General features: G+C 38.4%; 1 protein-coding gene across 11 annotated transcripts in view; it reads left to right on the forward strand.

The window, feature by feature from the left end:
- DEPDC5 (DEP domain containing 5, GATOR1 subcomplex subunit) overlaps positions 1-21815 on the forward strand; it is a 125214-nt gene that overhangs the window by 18593 nt on the left and 84806 nt on the right. For 10 of the 11 annotated variants that reach the window (XM_077874429.1, XM_077874428.1, XM_077874432.1 and 7 more), the window contains exons 9-17: positions 1642-1720; positions 2613-2674; positions 7139-7208; positions 7540-7612; positions 16362-16465; positions 16783-16857; positions 18408-18542; positions 19371-19432; positions 19620-19693. In XM_077874429.1, coding sequence (XP_077730555.1) covers positions 1642-1720; positions 2613-2674; positions 7139-7208; positions 7540-7612; positions 16362-16465; positions 16783-16857; positions 18408-18542; positions 19371-19432; positions 19620-19693 — 734 coding nt within the window. The remainder of the gene's footprint in view (positions 1-1641; positions 1721-2612; positions 2675-7138; positions 7209-7539; positions 7613-16361; positions 16466-16782; positions 16858-18407; positions 18543-19370; positions 19433-19619; positions 19694-21815) is intronic. The other variant, XM_077874434.1, reaches the window with a different exon arrangement.

Genomic DNA, 21815 nt, shown 5'->3' on the forward strand with positions numbered 1-21815 from the left:
GAATAGGAATTGAAAAAAAATGTGAGATACCTGTTGGACTTCTGAGTGTAGAAACCTGGGGAGGTAGTGGAATCTGGAGCTCATTTCATCTCTTTTTTTAAAAAATTTATTTTTATTTATTTTTAAAAATATTTTATTTATTTACTCATGAGAGAGAGAAAGAGAGAGAAAGGCAGAGAGAGAGAGAGAGAGAGAGAGCGGCACAGACACAGAGAGAGAAGCAGGCTCCATGTAGGAAGCCTGACGTGGGACTCGATCCCAGGTCTCCAGGACCACGCCCTGGGCTGAAGGCAGGTGCTAAACCGCTGAGCCACCCAGGCTTCTCCATCATTTCATCTCTTTTCCCGTATGTTCCTTCGCTTTACCCTGTCCTGCCCTTGGAAACCATTTGCTATTCTTCAAACATGCCATATTCTCTCTTTCCTCCGTGTCTTTGCACATACTGCTCTCTCCTGCCTGGAGCATTAGGATCCTGCCTTCTCCCCTTACAAGCTACTCATCCATCCCTCTATACTAGTCTCAGGCTACTTTGCTTCTGGGAAGCCTTCCTGGTTCCTTGAGGTAGTCTGAGTGAAGGGCATGTATGATGTGAATTATAATTTAGAATTTATTAGACTGGCAGCTTATCAACTGGGATGTCTTAGTCCAAATTCTGCATTCATAATGAGGTTTTCTTGACTTTCCTGGGTAGCTTTACTGCCCTTCTCCTACGTTTCTTATGGGAACCTTCATGAAATGTTTGTATATGGTGCAGTCTTTTGCATGTCTTAATCCTCTGCCATAAGCTTCTAGAGGGTGGGGACAAGATCTTCTCTTCATGACTTATGATGCCAGGGATGAAGCTTGCTTTTAGAAGTCTCATGTCACAATCAAGAAAAATCTTTCATCATTGTTTTTTTTTTGGGGGGGGGATGGTAAAAAATATATACAATATTTTATTTGTTTTTTAAGATTTTGTTTTTAAGTAATCTATACATCCAATGAGGGGCTCAAATTTACAACCCCAAGCTCAAAAGTCACAGGCTTTCCTGACTGAGCCAGCGAGGTCCCCCACCCTGTCTTAACATTTTATTTAATTTTACCTTACCTTATTTTTTAAAAAGATTTTATTTATTTATTCATGAGAAACAGAGAGAGAGAGAGAGAGAGGCAGAGACACAGGCAGAGGCAGAAGCAGGCTCCATGCAGGGAGCCTGATGTGGGACTCGATCTCAGGTCTCCAGGATGATATCCTGGGCCAAAGGCGGCGCTAAATCGCTGAGCCACCAGGCCTGCCCTATTTTACCTTATTTTATTTCATTTTATTTTTAGAGAGAGCAAGGGTGAGTTGGGGGAGTGGCTAAGTGAGGGGAGAGGGAGAATCTCAAGCAGGTTCCAAGCCCAGTGCAGAGCCCCATGAGGGGCTTGATCTTAAGACCCTGAGATCAGGACCTGAACTGAAATGAGGAGTCAGACACTTATTGGCTAAGACATTCAGGCACCCCTGTCTTAACCATTTTAAAGTGTATACAGTTCAGTAGGGTTAAGTACATTTTCATTTACATTGTTATGAAATGGATCTCCAGAACTTTTTTCACTTAGCACACCTGAAATTCCATTCTTCAATGCTTCTTAATGCAACTACGTTTTTGTTTATTTCAGGTGGTGTTCCGTTCTACGTCGGCTATGGTTTACATATTTATTCAGATGAGCTGTGAAATGTGGGATTTCGATATTTATGGTACTGTTCTTAAGTGCTGGTTGAAGCTCTCACTGGATAGACATTTCTGGTTTCCCCTAAGTTGGTATCATTTTATAGTAAGCTACTGACATTCTCTAAAAATGTGTCGTAAGATCTTTACAAATCGTCAATGCCAAAATAAATCGAAGGTAAATATTTTACATATATATATTTACATGGAGTTCCCGTAATGGAAAATCTGACTTCTCAGATCTTTAATCATTCTACATGTACAGGTTGGAAGGTCATAAAGTCACTCGATGCCTAGGAACCAATACTTTGTTTGATATCGTTCATTTCTCTTCCTATCACTCACAGAAATCTTCATGTTTGTCTTATTTTATTAGAGTTACTATGTAATGAGTAGAGGGCTGCTATGAGATGTGGTTACAGTGTCCAACACACCAGTCATATGTACATACAGTACATGTATTTCAAATTTGTGGTTAGCAAAATTACAAACTAATTTCTGTTATGGGTCATCAGGGTCACTCAAGAACAGCAGAAACTGCAACTGATAATTTGGTGAATGCCCAGGGTCATCTTCTAACCAACTTTAAGCATCACTGTGAAAATACCCACTTTTAGGGGTTAGATGGTTCTCTCATTCTGAAGTTAACACTGCATTTTTCAGTCATCAAAGTATTTTCAATCTTGGCTTTTACCTTAGAGTCACAGCGTCTACAGAGTGAAGCAAATATTAAATTTGGCTCAATTAGAAAGTCTAGAAAGTCTATAAACTACTTTTATACATCTGGCTTTTATGATCTTGTTTTAAGATATAGCAGAACCCACCTTGTCTTTGGTCCTATTCCTGCTACTTTACTGAGAGAAGATATTATAAACAAGAAATAAAGATAATCTTCACCCTCTTCTCATTGTTGCTTTTCAGGGGATCTATATTTTGAGAAAGCTGTGAATGGTTTCCTTGCTGATCTCTTTACCAAGTGGAAGGTATGTTTCTTATGCACTAAATCTCATTGTATAAATATTACTCATTGCAGATTTTAGAAATACACTATTTCTAGTAAGCTGCCTTTTTGTTTTTTAAGATTTTATTTATTTATTCATGAAAGACCCAGAGAAAGAGGCAGAGACATAGGCAGAGGGAGAAGCAGGCTCCTTGAGGGAGCCTGATGTGGGAGTTGAACTTGGGACCCCAGGATCACGCCCTGAGCCAAAGGCAGACCCTCAACCACTGAGCCACCCAGGCGTCCCTATTAACCTCTTTAATTAAAGTATCTTAAGTAAAGCCTAAATTGATAAAACTCTGTATTTACATTGCTTTGACCACCTCAACATGATAAAGGTCATTTGTGGAAAACCCACAGCTGACATCAGACTAAATGGTGAAAGTCTGAAAATTTCCCCTTTAGGATTTAGGAACATGGTAAAGATGCCTGCTTTTACCGCTGGTATTCAGTGTTGTACTGGAACTTCTAGTGCACAACAACTAGGGAAGAAAAAGAAATAGAAGGCCTCTGTATTGGAAAAGAATACGTAAAACTATTTCAGTGCACAGATGAATTCTTATATGTAGAAAATCCTAAAAAAATCCACAAAGAACTGTTAGAGCTGATAAATGGATTTAGCAAAGTTGCAAGGTAAAAATCAACACACACAATCAGTGTTTCATCAGTGATGAACAGTCTGAACAGGAAATTTAAAAAAAAACAAATTTTAAAAAGGTAATTATTAAAAAAAAAATTCCATTTACAAGAGCATCAGAGAGAATCAAATACTTTGGAATATTTACCCAAGGAGGTGCATGATTTGCATACTAAAACCTATAAAACCAAAAAAAAAAAAATTAAAACCTATAAAACCTTGCTGAAATAGATTAACAAAGATATAAATAAATGAAAAACAACCCATGATCATAGATTGGAAGGCTTAATATTGTGAAAGTGGTAATGCTACTCAAAACAAACTATAGTTCAGTTCCTATCAAAATCCCAATGGCCTTTTTTTTTTTTTTTCACAGAAATGGAAAAACTGATTCTAAAATTTATGTGGAATTGCAAGGGATCCTGTATAGCCAAAACAACCTTGAGAAGGAATAGCAAAGTTGGAGGACTCTTACTTTCTAATTCCAGAACTTACTACAAAGCTAACATAGTCAAAACAGTGTTGTCCTGGCTTAGAGATAGATATATAAATCAATGGAATAGAGTTGAGAGTACAGAAATCACTCCATACATCCATGGTCAGTTGACTTTAGACAAGGATGTCAGGTCCATTCATGAGGGAAAGAATAGTCTCTTCAACAAATGGTTCTGAGTCAACAATTGAGTGTCCAAATGCAAAAGAATGAATTTGGACTCTCACTTCATAGCCATATACAAAAATTAACTCAAGGTGGGGTACCTGGGTGTCTCAGTTGGTTAAGCATCTGACTTGTGATTTTGGCCCAGGTCATGATCTTAGAGTTGTGATATGGAGCCCTGTGTTCAGCTCCCCACTCAGCAGGGAATCAACTTCTCTCCCTCTGCCCCTCACCTCGCTTGAATGCTCTTTGTCTCTCTTGAAAATAAATAAATAAATAAACAATAATCTATCTATCTTTTAAAAAATTAACTCAAGGTGGATCAAAGACCTAAATTGGAAAGCTATTTGAGGTCACATTATATGGTGGGAAAGAGCGTGGAGTTTGGGTAAAAGCAGACTGAGTTTAAAATTACAATTCTACTCTGATTTGCTTTATTTTTCCTTTTTTTTTTTTTTTTTTAATCTTGGAGTAGTCAGTCTCTCTGGGCCCCTATTCCCTTTTCTGTAAAATGGAGGTAATAATAGTTCCTGCCTCACAAGATGTGCATCTATACATAATAAGGTCTCAATAGGATCCTGGTCTCAATTGAATCTAAGTCCCATCTTCCTTAGCAACACAGGAGCAATATCCTTCAGCTCTGAAGGGTACAGAAGTAGAAATACAATGCTTGCCCCCAGAAAATTTACAGACCTGCTAGGGAGCTTGCATCTCCGTATTTGAAACAATAGCAAACCGTGTGTTTTAGGGGTTGGAATTTTATTTACCTTTGAATTTGGGCCTGGAAGGCTGAGGAAGGTTTGGATGGTTGGAAAGAAAGATGGAGAGGGTGTATCAGATGAACAGTTTGAGGAAAAAGATTTAGACAGGTGTGAGAGTGGGGTGTGGTCTTGGCACTTCACAGAGAGTTTATGTGGAGAATAATTAAGTAATGAGATGGATTAGAAGGATAGGGTCTCATCAAGACAGGTAGTTTGGACTTGACAGAAGTGTGGGAGTTATTAAAGATTCTCAAGCAAGAGACCAGTATGATCAAAGCCAGGGAGCATTTGAGGAAAGAAGAGTACAGCATCCAGGAGCAATTTGGTGAAGGGACATGCTGGAATTAAGCAGCCCAGCCCAGAGTCTTCTGCAGTTATAAGGCTTAACAGTGATCAGTTCTTTTTGACTGAGTACAGCACCTGAAGTTTGGTGAGTAGGGGCTGAATAATGATTACCTTGGACCACATAATGGCCATTTCAGTATTGGGACTGTGAAAACCTTCAGTTCAAGTCTGGCTGAGTTGCCCCTTAGATGTCCCCTAACCCAAGATTCTGTGAGTGGATATATGTAATTAGATGTAGGGGAGGGATTTGGGTTAGACTCAGTCATTAGTTTACAGGACTTCGTTCTTAGGATTTGTTTATATTTTAAAATCAAGATATTTATTTTATTTTAAGATTTTTTTAAAAACATTTATTCATGAGAGACAGAGAGAGAGAGAGGCAGAGACACAGGCAGAGGGAGAAGCAGGCTCCATGCAGGGAGCCCAATGCGGGACTCGATCCTGGGACTCCAGGATCACACCCTAGGCCGAAGGCAGGTGCCAAACCGCTGAGCCACCCAGGTGTCCCAAGATCTTGATTTTAAAGCAGGAGCTTGAAAATGAATGAAAATAACTTCCTATAACCACTCTATTGATTTAAGGATGTTTGGTGAAGGTTGTTTATTCTTTATACCTCCTATCTAATAAGTTAAAGCTAGAACTGTGGACAGCAGGATTGGATATGGGAGTTTATGAATTCATTTCAGAGCCCAAAATATAGTGATGATGGGAGTAATAGTAGTAGTAGTAGTAGTCCTAGTTAACATTTATTGAGTATTTTGCCATACTAGGTATCTTGATAAGTGTTTTATCCACATTCTCTCTCTTAATCCTCTTGCCCCTGTTATACAGAGAAAGTACAGCTTAAAGAGGTTGGATAACTTGCCCATGATTAACAGTATGTTAAAGCAGAATGAAGAGTCTAATCTGGTGCCATCCATTTACCGAGAGCTAGCCTGAGGTCATAACCTCTGTGCTGTCCTGTCTGTATTTTTATAACCCCAGGCCATATCACCTATTGAATGGTATCCTCATCATCACATGAGTTGAAAGGCTCATATGCCCACACCAGCCCGTTGTAAGGCATTTTTTTTTTTCTATGTATCACTTATACCAAAAGCACATAAATTTGGAGTTGAGTTTGGAGCACTGGGTATCTACTACATTATTTGGTGGCTAATGAAGATCTGCTCTTTCCTAGCACTCTCCTCTTGGTGCTATGTGGCTTGTATTTAGGAATTTCTGTCCACTTATGATACATCCATGGGGGAAAGTAAGGTGGTGTAATGTACTTCATGTTGTATATATACCCTACGTGGTGAAGCTGAATTGTGTAGTCAGTGAGTATGGTGGGTTAGAAGTGGTCAGTGTAGGCTCTCATCTTCGAAGATCTGGGAGGAACTGAAACTGGGCTTGTTGGCTCACTGATGCAAGCCAGATTTCATGCCATCTGTAAACACCCTCTTTCCAGAACGTTGATCTCCAGACTGTATGGAAATGTTCATTCTCACTAGTCCCTATTCCAATCCAAAGGTACTTCAGTGCTTTGGCTTCGACTCCTGCTTATTTAAGCAGTTCCCAAGCCTCATTTTTTAACAGTGGTAGGATGTGGGGATGTATTTGAGTCTCACATCCACTAGCATGGATTCTCTTCTTGTTTCCTAAACTACTGTTGTGAAGAAATTTTTAAAACACCGTAAAGCAGGTATAAATACCATGATCCTTTGACCCTGCGGTGATCTAGTTCATGCTGAATCAAGAGCTAGGAGATAGTGACCCAATACTTATTGGTGATTTCCTGTTTTTAAAGCACTTTTGCATTCCGGGGACTATAGGTAACTTGTCCAAGTCACGTAGTGGTAAATTTCAGAGCCAGAACTCAATCCAGATCTTCTCATTCCAGCAGTGCTGTGTTCACTGAATTATGCAACCTATAATTATGTGACATCATCCAATATAGTGTGCTGCCACTGAGCCTCCTAAAATTGGGAATATTATGTTAATGTAGGCCCCTTCATCGTGAAGTGAATAAAATAAACATGAGCCTTTTTCTCTACTCATTCCTAGGAGAAGAACTGTAGTCATGAAGTGACAGTGGTCCTATTTTCTAGAACTTTTTATGATGCAAAATCTCTTGGTGAGTAAGTCTTTCTCTTATAGTTCTTTCTTATTAAGCTAGCCACCCATTCCTTATAACTTTCCCTTTGCAGTGCTCATCTTGCCCATGTTTTCTGTTATGAGCATAGGGTAAAATGGAAAATAGTCCATTAGTGGATGCATGAAGTCTGTGGCCCATGATTCATCTTAAAGCCAACCTGATACTTAATTTTATTCATTCATTCATTCATTCATTCATTCATTCATTTGTTCAGTTGTTTAAGTGTTGCAAATTTTCAACCCAGAAGAGGGAGCAGAGAAACTGAATTTCTCTTCTCACTCTGATCTACGTGTGTTGTTTTCTTTTTCAGATGAATTTCCTGAAATAAACCGAGCCTCAATTCGACAGGATCACAAGGGACGGTACTATGAAGACTTTTATAAGTATGTTTGAGTGCTTTACTAGGCCTTTTTTTTCTTAGATTTCATTTATTATTTGAGAGAGAGCGCATGAGTGAGCACGAGCATTGGGGCAGAGAGAGAGGGAGAAGTAGGTTCTCAGCTGAGCAGGAAGCCAGATGTGATGTGATGTGATGCATCCACCCCAGAACCCCGGATTCATGACCTGGGCCAGAGTCTTATGCTTAGCTTAACTGCTTAACCGACTGAACCACCCAGGTGCTCTCTATTCATTTGTTTGTTTAGTTGTTTCTTTCCTAACTTAAAAATAAATTAACCTTTTCATTTTGGAATAATTCTGGGTTTATTGAGAAGTTGCAGAGATAGCCCAGAGAGAGAGAGAGTTCCCATATACCCTTTATTCAGTTTTCCTGATAACATTTCATAACTAAGGTGCATTTGTCAAAACTGCAAGATTAGCCCTGGTGTATTACCATTAACAAAATTTCAGGTGGTTCTCAGATTTCATCAGTTTTTCCACATTATGTTCCAGGATCTAATCCAGGATACACATTGCATTTAGACTTTCCAAACTTTGTTCTGTGAAAAATTTCACACACCCAGAAAAGAAGAATAAATAATACGATGCATTCACATACCCAATACCTAGATTTAACAGTTATTATTATGCCTCATTTATTTTATCTGTTTTTGTTTGTTTCTTTGTTTCTTTGTTTTGCTTCATCTATTTTTTTTTTTGGCTAGATTTTATTTTAGAGTAAATTCTAGATATTGTGACATGTTGTTCTTCTGCATATCTAAAAAATAGGAGCATTTTCACACATAACCACAATATCATGGTCACATTGAACAAAGGTAATTCTGTAATTTCCAATGTCTAATATTCAGATTTCATTAATGTCTCTGAAATAACTTATGTTTGATCTGCTTGTTAAATCTAAATCTAAAGCAGTGAGAGCCTTCCTTTTTGTCTCCAAACATTGGATATACTGAAGAATCTGAGTTAATAGTCCTGCCATACTTTTCCACACAGAGAGAGGCAGAGGCATAGGTAGAAGCAGGCTCCCCATGGGGAACCCGATGTGGGACTCAACACCAAGACCCAAGCCAGAGGGGCAGACACTCAACCACTGAGCCACCCAGGTGTCCCTGTAGGTTTTAAATGGATTGTTTTATTCTTCACTGGGGTACCGAGATTTTATGTTTAAGTAAAAAGCAACTCCTTTGATATGAAGTACATTTCCTCACCTTACTACATGTTTAAGCCCTTAGAGACTGCTTTTCTCAAACATGTAACTGTCTTATTGGTTCAGTCTTGCTGTCTCAGACTATTTCCTTCTGCAACAGAGGAAGAACCCTTTGCTAGTTTCCCTTGCTACCTCAGACGAAATCAGTGTCTCTCTGTTTTGCAGTAACAGTTTACTATGTGGGTTTAGTTTATGTCTCAGATGGCCAGTCTTCTCCCCTACCCCCAACCTGGAGCCTTAATCATATTTCTTTGTAGCTACTTCCTTCCTAAGTCTCATGCCAAATTTGGCACCAAATGCCAATTTGTATTTTTCTCCCTTCTCAATTTTATGATAGCATTCTTAGAGAATATATCTTTTATTCTTTTATGGTTATGTATATATTTTTAAAACTGATTGTGGATAAGCCACAAAGAGTCACAGAAGTTATGGAAACTTTTTAGGCAGTTTTTTGAGCAACTTTTTAACTTTTTATTTCAAAAAATTTTAAATTATTAGAAAGTTGAAAGAGGAATATAATGAATATCTATATACTTTTCACCTAGATTTATCAGTTGAATAGACATTGAATAGACATATGATATCTTATATTTCATTATCTATCTCCTAAGGCAAGGACATTGCAAAAGAATATCAGGTTTTGGGGCACCTGGGTGGCTCAGTGGTTGAGCGTCTGCCTTTGGTTTAGATCATGATCCCTGGGTCCTGGGAACAAGTCCCACATCTGGCTCCCCACAGGGAGCCTGCTTCTCCCTCTGCCTATATCTCTGCCTATCTCTCTGTGTCTGTCATGAATAAATAAATAAAATCTTTATTAAAAAAAAAAAGAATGTCAGATTTTGCCAATTGTCCTAATATTCTTTATTGAGATGTTTTTCCTGATCCAGATTTCTTTCTAAAGTCATGCATCATTTTTAGCTTAGATAATTGTTTTTACAATATGTTATTATAAAGTTTTCAAAGATAGAGACAAGTTGAATGAATTGTATAGTGATTACTTGTATACCTACCACCTGATGTTCCATAATTAACATTTTGCTATGCTGTTGACCCTTGAACAACATGGATTTGAACTGCATAGATCCACTTATACATGGATTCTTTTGATAGATACAATACAGTACTGTAAAGATATTTTCCTTATGATTGTCTTCTTTTTGAAAAAGATTTACTTATTTGAGAGAGAGAAAGAGAGCCTGTGCACACACACATGTGAGCAGAGAGAGGGAGAGAATCTCAAGCAGACTCCCTGTTGAGCACAGAATCGGATTCAGGGCTCGATCCCACAACCCTGAGATCATGACCTGAGCCAGAATCAAGACAGACACTCAGCTGACTAAGCCACTCAGGCACTCCTCCTTATGATTTTCTTTTCTTTTCTTTTTTTTTTTTTAAGATTTTATTTATTTATTTATTTGAGAGCAGAGAGCACAAATGTGGAGTGGCAGGGGAGAGGGGCAAAGGAAGGGGGGGAGAAGCAGGCTCATCACTGAGCAAGGAGCTTGATGTGGTACTGAATCCCAGGACCCTGGGATCATAACCTGAGCTGAAGGCCGATGCTTAACTGACTGAGACACCCAGGTGTCCCTTCTTACGATTTTCTTAATAACACTTTCTTTTGTCTAGCTCATTTTATTAAGAATATAGTATAAAATACTTATACAAAATATTTTAATGGACTGTTTATGTTATCAGTAAGGTTTCTGGTCAACAGACTATTAGTAAATGTTTTGGGGAGTCAAAACATACGCAGATTTTCAGTTGCACAGGGCAGGGTTATCAGTGTCCAATGTTGTTCAAGGGTCAGCTATATTTCCTTTATAACTTATCACATTACCGTTTTATATAATTTAAGAAATAATGCAACTTTATTGTAGAAATTTTGAAAAATCTATAGAAGAGCATAAGATAGAAAATAAGAGTATCTCCCTCTCCTATTCAGATGGTAATAAGATTATAATAGTTATCATTTGTATTCTGGACTTACTATGTATGGGACACTCACTATTCTAAGCACTTTAGTATCTTGGTTTCATTTAAATATCATAGCGTTCCTTGTGCTTATTGTTACCCCATTTTACAGATGTAGAAACTTGGACATAGAGTTTAAGTAACTTATCCAAAGTCCATGGAGGATTAAGTGATGGAATATGTACTTGACTCAGGTAGTCTGATTCAGACTTGGTGCTTTTGACCACTGCGTTCTTCAACCCCATACTGACCATACTTTAAATTATTTATGGATCTTCTTTTGGGTCCTGTATCCCTATGAGAATTTCATAAAAGTAATGGACCATTTCTTCCCCCAGCATCACCATTTATCCCTTCATGCTGTTAAATTCTTCATACCACTTCAGTGGATTCCTGGAACCTTTTTTAAAAATATTTTTTAAGATTTTATTTTTAAATACTCTCTACATGCAACATGGGGCTTGAACTGAGAGCCCTGAGATCAAGAGTTGCATGCTCTTCTGATTGAGCCAGCCAGGTTCTCCTGATGCCTGGAACCTGAGAACCTCTTTGGGTTTCAGTATATGAAGTTATTTCTACCTAATGAATATGAATGTATGAATTCATTTGAGTATAATTATGGACATATTAAAACAAATAGTATTAGGTTCTTGGGTGGCTCAGTCAGTTAAGTGTCTGCCTTTGGCTCAGGTTATGATCCCAGGGGCCTAGGATCAAGTCCTGCATCAGGCTCACAGCTCCACAGGGAGTCTGCTTCTCTTCTTGCCTCTCTCCTCATTCATTCTCTCTCACTCACTTTCTCTCTTGAATAAATAAATAAATCTTAAAAAACCCAGGTTGTATAAAGCATGAATGTATGAGTTATAAATATAGATTTACATGTGTATAGGACTATATAATTAATATATTAAAATTTTCCTCACATCGTTAAAAAGTCACCCCTCAACATTTTTTAGATCAAAAGAAGCTTTGGTTGTGTTTCTCTTACTATAAAAACAATATAAGTTTATTTTAGGAAAAAATCACAAAGTATAGTTACGTAAATGATAATTCAAAACACCCTCAATTCCACCTTCCAGATGCAGTCATCATTACATGGCTGCATCAAACCCTATTCTCTGTTTATAGAGACAAAAAGTAATTTTCACAGAGGTGTGGTCACAGACTCCTATGCTTTTTTTTTTTAATTATTTTTTAAGATTTTATTTATTTATTCATGAGAGACACACATAGTCAGAGACATAGGTAGAGGGAGAAGCCGGCTCCCTACAGAGAGCTTGATGTAGGTCTCAATCCCAAGACACCAAGATCCACAACCTGAGCCAAAGGCAGACGCTCAACCACTCAGCCACTTCAGCGCCCCACTCTCATGCTTTTTTCACATGATGTTTTTTTTAAACCAGCATTTTTCACTTACTACATCGTAAATGCCATTCCATGTCAAATACTCTGTTTCTACAGCATCGTTTTTATTCCTATGTAGACGTTACATTTGCTAACTAGTATTAGTTGTAACTAGACGTTACAACTGCTAACATTTGCTAACTAGTATTAGTTGTAACTAGACGTTACAACTGCTAACTAGTATTGAACACTGAAGTGATTTTCAACTTTTCACTATTGTCAAAAGTTCTAATGAATGGTCTTACAGTGTTTAAGCACAACCTTAGTGTAACCTTATAACCTTAGTTATAACCTTATAACTTAGCATAATTTTAAGGATAAGTTCCCAGAAATGGAGTTATTGGGTCAAAAATACTATATATCTGTTAAGCTTTTCATTTGTATAACCAAAATTGCCCTGCAAAACCACTGAAGTAAAAAATCCTATTTTCCCACTAGCAATGTTATTTCTCTGTCCTTGCTAACACTGAATACTATTCTCTTCCTTTTTTTGACCCGTTCCCAATTGGAATGGAAGAAAAGTTATCTCCTTGAGTCTTAATAGTCATTTTTTTTTATTACCAAGAGTAAATGTTTTCTCATGCTTTTTGGCCTTTGTATTTCTCTTTTGTGAATTATATATTCATCTTCTTAGCTAATTTTTTCATTTTTTCATTTTCTTTTTGTCTTTCCACTTGTCGATGTTACAGTCCAAAGGGAAGTTCTTTTAGTACTGTGGTATGTTTCTTCAGATCTTTTTTTGTTTAGCACATTTTATTTTATTTTTTTAAGATTTTATTTTTTCTTAAGTAATCTCTGCACCCAAATGTGGGACTTCAAACCTATGACCTCAAAATCAAGGGTCACATGTTTTACTGACTAAGCCAGCCAGGTGGCCCTGTTTAGCCCATTTTAAAATTGGATGATTTTTTGGCTTGTTTTTTTTTTTTTTTTAAGATTTTATTTATTTATTCATGAGAGAGGGAGAGAGAGAGATTGGCAGAGACACAGGCAGAGGGAAAAGCAGCCTCCATGCAGGGAGCCTGACATGGGACTCGACCCTGGGTCTCCAGGATCACACCCTGGGCTGAAGGCAGCGCTTAACCGCTGAGCCACCCAGGGTGCCTGCTTGTTTTGTTTTTAAAAAAATCAAATATACTTGGGTAGAGAGAATAGCATTGTGAACTTTCATATACCCATTACTCAAACAGTTATCAAAGAGGATCATTTCATTTTTTGATACCTATAGGATATTTTGTCATAGTCTGAAATTTTATCATAATTTAACTAATTCCTTGTTGGATATTTACTCTTTTTCTAATAAGAAAAAGATTTACTTATTTATTTTAGAGAATGCATAAGTGGGAGGTGCAGAGGGAGAGAGAATCTCAAACAGACTTTACGTTGAGTTTGGTGCTCAGTGCGAGGCTCAATCTCTCAACCCTCGGATTATGACCCTGAGATTACAACCTGAGCCAAAACTATGAGTCAGATGCTTAACCAGCTGTACTACCCAGGCACCCCAATCTTTTTCTAATTTTTAAATTCAACTATGTATCACTGTGATAGATATATAGTTAATGCATTCTTTATTGTTTTTTGCCTTTTTTTTTTTGAACAGTTTTGTGTTCATAGCAAAATTGAGAGAAGGTATAAGGATTTCCCATACACCCCTTTTACTTACACATACATAATGGCCTTCTCTCTGTTATCAACCACTTTTACCAGACAGATACATTTATTACAATTAATGAACCTACACAGATGTTTCATAGTCACTGAAAGTCCGTAGGTTTACCTTAAGGTTCACTCTTGGTATTATACTTTCGGTGGGATTGAACAAATATATAATGCCATGTCTCCCATCATTAATATCTTACAGTGTATTTTCACTGCCCAAAAATCCTCAATGTCCCACTTACTCTTTCCTTTCCCCCTATGACATGATGTGGAACATCTTTTCATGTACTTATTTGCCATGTATATCTTCTTTGATGAAGTGTCTGTTCAACTCTTCTGCCTATTTTTAAATTGGGTTTTTTTATTGTTGAATTTTTAAGAGTTATTTATGTATTTTGGATGACAGTCCTTTATTAAATATGCCTTGTCTTCTCATTCTCTTAACATTGTCTTTTCTAGAGCAGAAGTTTTTAAATTTTAATAAGGACTAGCTTATCAATTTCTTTCTTTCATGGATTGTGGCTTTGGTATTTAATCTAAAAAGTCATCATCCTACCCAGAGTCATTTAAGTTTTGTGCTATGTTAGCTTTTAGAAGTTTTACAATTTTACATTTTATAATTAGGTCTATGACCTATTTTGAATTGCTTTCTAAATTTTCTGCCAAAACCCAGGATCGAACCATATTTTTAGTTAATTTTTATGAAGAGCGTAAAGTCTGTGTCTAACTTTCTTTTTTTTCTTTTGCATGTGGATGTCCAGTTGTTCCAGCACCATTTGTTGAAAAGAATGTCTTTGTTCCATTATGTTGTCTTTGCTTCTTTGTCAAAGATCTGTTGATATATTTTAAGGATTCTGCTTCTGGGTCCTCTGATCTGTTGCATTAATCTGTTTGTCTGCTCTTTCACCACTGCCACCCTGTCTTGATTACTGTAGCTTCTTGAAGTTGAATAGTGTTAGTCCTCCAACTTTGTTCTTCTCTTTCAATATTGGGTTGGCTATTCTGGGTCCTATGTGTTTTTTCTTTTTTTCTTTTCTTTTCTTTTCTTTTTTTTCTTTTCATTTCTTTTCTTTTTTTCTTTTCTTTTCTTTCTTTCCTTTCCTTTTCTTTCTTCCTTCCTTCCTTCCTTCCTTTCTTTCTTTCTTTTTTTCTTTTCTTTTCTTTTAGATTTACTTATTTATTTTAGAGAGAGGGAGCGAGTGGGTGTGGGTGAGGGGGGAAGCAGAGGAAGGAGAGAGTCCTAAGCCGACTTAGCACTGAGCATGGAGCCCAATATGGGGCTTGATCTCAATATCCTGAGATCATGACCTGAGCTGAAACCAAGAGTCAGACACTTAATTGACAGGGGCCACCCAGGTACCCCCTGTATATTTCCCCCCCCCCCCCCCGTATATTTCTTTAGGATAAGTTCATAGCATTAAAATTACTAGATTAATGCAAATGTATATTTTTTCTTTAAATCTAAATTTTATTTTTAGTAGTACATCCACATGGTTCAAAAACTTTAAGGTTGAGGTCTGCAGTAAACTGATTCCCACCCATCACCCCCCCCCCTTTATTTTAAGATTTTATTTTTATTTATTGTATTGTATTGTATTGTATTGTATTTTTTAAGATTTTATTTTTAAGTTATCTCTATCCCCAAAGTGGGGCTCAAACTTACAACCCTGAGGTCAAGAGTTGCAAGCCATACTGACTGAGCCAGCCAGGTGCCCCATTTTTACTTTATTTTATTTTAAGATTTTATTTTTAACTAATCTCTACACCTAACATGGGGTTCAAGCTCACAACCCTAGATCATGAGTCTCATGCTCAACTGAGTGAGCCAGCCAGGTACTTCTGCAGTCCCTTTCTACTAATCTAGTTCCCTGACCTAGATAGGTTTATTGTGTGTGTGTGTGTGTGTGTGTGTGTGTGTGTGTGTGTGTGTGTATGTATACATATATATATATATTAACATACATATATGGGGTGCCTGGGTGGTTCAGTGGTTGAGCGTCTGCCTTTGGCTCAGGTCATGATCCTGGGGTCTTGGGATCGAGTACCGCATTAGGCTCCTTGCCGGGAACCTCTTTCTCCTTCTGCCTAGGTCTCTGGCTCTCTCTGTGTGTCTCTCATGAATAAATAAATAAAATCTAAAAAAAAAAAAAAACCCCAACCCATACATATAGATGTTTTCTTTTAGGCTTTTTATAGACCACCTAATTGTAATTCATTATGTGAAAATTTCATATTCCTACTCAATGCTAGGCATTAATATAATCTCATGGCAATTTTAAAATGCTTTCTTTTTTGTTTTCAGTCTATGTGACTGTTGATGTGATTACATTTCTTTGCTAATGTTTGTTACACACATTTGACTTTTATACTTATTATTATATGGTAAATTACCCTAATCTTGGGAATCCCATCTTCTCCTTTCCTTTGAAACCCTGTGAGTGGCCTGATGTATGTGATAGCTGTTTAGTATTTTATGACAATATTCCTTTCAGAGTGGTGGTGCAGAATGAGAGGAGAGAAGAGTGGACGTCACTCCTTGTGACCATTAAAAAACTCTTCATCCAGTATCCAGTGTTGGTACGACTGGAACAGGCAGGTACTGCATTCATATGATAGAAGGTGTGGCAGGGAAAGGAAGTATAGGATGGAAGCTGGGAAATGAAGTAGGTTCCTTCCTACTTCTGGGCATAGTTTCTGCTTCTAGTCAGGTTTCTTTCTTTCTTTTTTTTTTTTTTTTTAATCTAGTCAGGTTTCTATTTCCAGTTGGGTCCAGTTGTTCATTACATATGCAGTAAGTTCAATAATGTCCCTACTACAGGGTGGGAGGCCCTGCGGAGCCAGACACTTTCCACTTGGTTTTTAGAGTTCATCTTTCATGAGATACTTTTCCTTCCCTTGTGTCATTTGCTTCAGAGGGCTTTCCTCAAGGCGACAATTCTACCTCAGCACAAGGAAACTACCTAGAGGCCATCAATTTGTCATTCAATGGTGAGTAAGGGATGCCAACCATGGGAGCTGGCATCTTGCTTACCACATGGCTATGGACTTCTTTTTTACTAATGTCCAAAGATCCAGAACCAGTTGATGATCTCCTCACCTACCTACCCCAGAGATGAACTGAAAGCAGTAACTTCTGATTGGATGGTTATAATGGCCAACATTTAGCTCTTGGGTTTTTTGTTGGAAATTAATGTGCTATTCTCATCTGCTTCTCATGGTAACCTGAGAGTAAAGAGCTAGAGGGAAACTTCCTTGGACTGTTTAACTAAAAACCTTGTTCTTGCTATTTTCTACCCCATCTCTCAATTGCTTCTAAGTAATTAAATTTTTTTTTTAATTATAAAAGGAACCTATGTTTCTAGAATTCAAATAATCAGAGCTATATTAAGTAAAAATGAAGATCTCCCCCCTCCCACTACTGTCAGTTCCCTTCCAAAATGGAACCTTGTTAACAGCATGGTATTGATTTCCTCTGAATGTTTGTCCCTGCATTAATGTGTTAGCTGATATGCTTTGTTTGCAAATAACAGAAACCTACTGAATTGGTTTACACAAAAAGAGAAATTTACTCTCAGGATGTAGACACCTGGCACGGCCACCAGGAAAGGCTTGAACATCATGCAGACGATGGTGGGGACCAAAGTGGCTCTAGGAACTGCAACAGCAGGTATTCCTAGAGCAGTATTCAGCTCCTAGCTCCGCTGTCAGCTCTCTACTCTCTGTTCAGAATTCTGTGTTCCCAGCGGAGTGATTGGCCTAGCTCTGGTTAGGCATCCCTCAGCACTGGCCAGTGGTAGAAGTGATGATGTGTGGTTACTTCACTGTGCGTATAACCTGCCCATGTATCTATAGACCCAGGTGCTGGGGATTTTAAGCACATGGTCTTGTATTAGTAAATCTTTGTCATATTGGAATATCTTTGGTTTTCTAAAGTAAGGACTGTATAGGACAGAAATAAAAATTAACTTGCCAGATTTACAAAGTCTACTCTTTTAAATATTATCTTAAATTAATATTTGATTTTTGTAAATTTCAATGGAGACTCATTTATGTATTGTTTAAATTAACAACATGAAATTTGAGCATTTAAGGCTGCACAAGGCAAGTATTAGGCATCAATGAGAGGATGTTAATGAAGGCAACAGTAAGGTAGTCTTGTGTTCAAGCAGTTCTTTTTTTTTTATTTTTTATTTATTTATGATAGTCACACACAGAGAGAGAGAGAGAGAGGCAGAGACACAGGCAGAGGGAGAAGCAGGCTCCATGCACCGGGAGCCCGACGTGGGATTCGATCCCGGGTCTCCAGGATCGCTCCCTGGCCCAAAAGCAGGCGCCAAACCGCTGCGCCACCCAGGGATCCCCTCAAGCAGTTCTTAAAGTAGAAGGGAAGAGGCAGATATGCACATGACTAACTAGAATTCAGGCTATTGCTACAACAGAAACACGGGCAAAATACTTAGATCACAGAGAGGCTTGCCAGTGGCTGGTTTCTGAAAAGTTGTAACATCTTCATTCAAGAACTTTTGCTTCCTTTGAAGTGTTTGACAAGCACTACATCAACCGCAACTTTGACCGAACTGGGCAGATGTCTGTGGTGATCACGCCTGGGGTGGGTGTTTTTGAAGTGGACCGTCTACTTATGATCTTGACCAAGCAGCGGATGATAGATAATGGTAATGCTCCCTGGGCTGCACTGTCTCCAAGGGTTTAGAGCCTGACTTACTTTTAGAGCTCTGAGCTTTCCCTGGCTCTGTGTGTCAGAGATCCTGGGGATATGAATAATGTTAGGCAACAAAAAGAGTTCCATGATCAAATTGGTTTGGGAAATGCTGGGTCATACACAGTTTAGGCAGATTCCCTAATTGCAGGTTTTAATATGTTAGTGTATCTTGTCTATCTCTAATGGGCATAACAGGTGCTCAGAGTTTCACAAACATATATGACCCCAGAGAACTATTTTGGAAACCCGTGTGCCATCAGCCTGTCTTGGGGAGAACCATCAAATCATCTGATCCAGTCCTCCCTCCATGATGTGCTATGCTTCCCTATTTTGTACCCCTTGTCCCATTAAATTTATGCTTCAACAACAAGATGGAGGTGGAATGTAAATCCTGATTGCCAATAAAGCAGCTCCGTTAAACGATATGGATTGTTTTGCCTTTTTATTGAAATTACAAGGTTTCGTTTCCTTTCTGGCCTTGAAACTTTAGTAATGGAGTCCGGGGTTGTCTTTTTGACAAATCATGATCTACAAAGCAGTCAAAGGCTAATTGTCAAGCATTCAGTAATCGCAGGATGTGATGGGACCTGGTAAAGAGGAAATAGACAAAATGCATCTATTTACTGCTTTGCTGTGTAGGCGAATGAGGTTATAAATCATAGGATAGGAAGTCTGCTTTGACTCATACCCTGACCCAGTTTAATAGTATTGTTAATAGAGTGAGACACTTATTTCTGCTTCTTTCCACCCTCACCCCAAACTCTTTTTGTCTTTTTTTTAGGAATTGGTGTGGACTTGGTGTGCATGGGGGAGCAACCATTACATGCTGTCCCGCTGTTTAAGGTCATTAGATTTTGGATTGCTTAATAACGGCCAGTTTCTACTACTAGGGTGATCTTGAGAACACTTTATTTTTATTTATTTATTTATTTTCTTTTTTTTTGAGAACACTTTAAAACAGAAAAGTTGGAGCAGTTCCACATCCTGTTTGTTTCCTAGCTAATCTGTGTACTGGCTTTTTCTCTTCCAGCTGCATAATCGAAGTGCACCTCGTGATTCTCGTCTGGGCGATGACTATAATATTCCTCACTGGATAAACCACAGGTGGGTGTAATCTTGATTCCTGGTAGATGATAAGGGTTTTGAATAACTTCCTTGCCACTTTTTTCTTCACATTTGTTAAGTTCCAACTATTAAAGTCTTTTGTCAAGAAAACCAAAGTTCCAGCATTTGCTTAGAGCTTCTTTCTGTACATGCAAAACAGTGGCAGTAATATAAGAACAGTCTAAGAGTAAAAAAAAAAGACCAATTTGAAGGTCTTATTTCTATTATTAGCTCCAGCTCCTATGATTCCCAACTCCCACAGACCATAGCAGAACAACATTGTGCCTGGCATTCTCCGTCTGTAGAAAAATCACTGTGCTCTTCTTCATGTGGGACAAGAGATAGGCCTCAGTGTTTCTTCTGATCAAAGCTCAGGGTGGTATCTCTTGTGCCTTTGTCAGTACCACTGCTTTATCCCATCCTTATCTTTTTTAATAACTGTGATAATCTTAATAGTATGTCTGCTTCTGATCTCTCTTTCAGTCCATCCTTTAGACCAGGGTTTCTCAACCTGGACACTACTGCCCTGTGCATTGTAGGATGTTGAGTAGCATCCCTGACCTCCACCCACTAAAAGCCAATAGCACTCACTCCAGGGTGACGACCAAAGTGTCTGCAGGAACTGTGGCTAAGTGAATTTTCCTATCAGAAAACCTGGAGGGATTTAAACGATTTCTTGGAAATTTGCTGGTAGAGCTCATAACCTCCTGGAAACTAACTGTGAGAACTAGATATTCTCAAACCTGCCAAAAGTGAAAAGCCTTGGGCTATTTCTTCTTTATAATGTTTTATGATTTTTATTTTTTTTAATTTTAGTTTTTAAAAGATTTTTATTTATTTGAGAGAGAGTGAGAGCAAGAGAGATCACAGAGGGAGAATGAGAAGCAGACTTACCACTGAGCAGGGAGCCTGGCGCAGGGTTCAATCCCAGGATCCTGAGATCATGACCTGAGCTGAAGGCAGACGCTAAATGGACTGAGCCACCTAGGCACCCCTGTTTTATGATTTTTAAAAATGCCTTTAGGCTTATGGAAAATGCCGTTGAAACCATTGGAAACTGGGGAGGAAAATCATTTAGACTTAAAAACAAAAAAAAAATTAAAAATACAAAATGTCTGTTGCATTGCCACATGCCTCCTAGGTGGCAGGATCCTCCCTCACCCCTACATTGAGAATCAGTTTTTTAGACCAATGGTTTTCTTCTTTCCTTTCTAATTTTTTTCTTAAGCAACAGCCACCCTTGCCCCCTCCTTTTTTAGGTAAAAGTCTTACTTTTTTTTTTTTTTTTAAAAGATTTTATTTATTTATTCATGAGAGACACAGAGAGAAAGAGAGGCAGAGACACAAGCAGAGGGAGAAGCAGGCTCCTCACAGGGAGCCTGACTTGGGACTCAATCCCGGGTCTCCAGGGTCACACCCTAGGCTGAAGGCGGCACTAAACCTCTGAGCCACCCAGGCGTCCCAAGTAAAAGTCTTACTTGCAACCAAATATATAGTAGTGAAAAAGTCTTAGTGTTCCTCTGTGTCCTCAGTAGGCCCAGATATGGCACCAAGGGACCCTGGAGGTCTGGGACCAGTGTCTGTCAACCACTGCCATACCTGGTTACCAGAGTCATTTTATGAAAACTAAATCCTGTTCTTTTTCTCTGATTCCTCCTGCTGGCTTGATGAAGACTAAAGTTTTTGATATCCGAGGCCTCCTCTTCCACCTCTTGCCTTCTTTTATTCTGCATAGCAGATGTACATATCTCACTCTTCTGAGCCTTTCTGCCTAGAGGGCCTCTCCACCTGCCCTCTTCTTCACAAATGCCTGTTATCCTCTAAGACCTGGCCCCGACATCTCTTTTGTGAGTCCTTCCTGTGCTGTCCTGGGTAGCCAATAGCCACTTTCTTGTTAGTGCTTCTAGAGCATTCTGCCTTACTCTGTGTTGTCTGTTTTAAGCTGACACTCCATGAGGGGCAGATGATCACTGGCTCATGCACTAAGCTTAAAAAGAATCTTCCGTTTTGTTTTCTATTTAGTTGTAAATATTTTCTAGAGACCAGCTTGAAAATTCATCACAGATGTTGATTTCAGCCTTGAGGTTTTTCCTTTATCTTTGTTATGGGCCATAGTGTCCTC

This window comes from Canis aureus, chromosome 27 (genome assembly GCF_053574225.1).
Source record: "Canis aureus isolate CA01 chromosome 27, VMU_Caureus_v.1.0, whole genome shotgun sequence".
In the NCBI taxonomy this organism is placed as follows: Eukaryota; Metazoa; Chordata; class Mammalia; order Carnivora; family Canidae; genus Canis; species Canis aureus.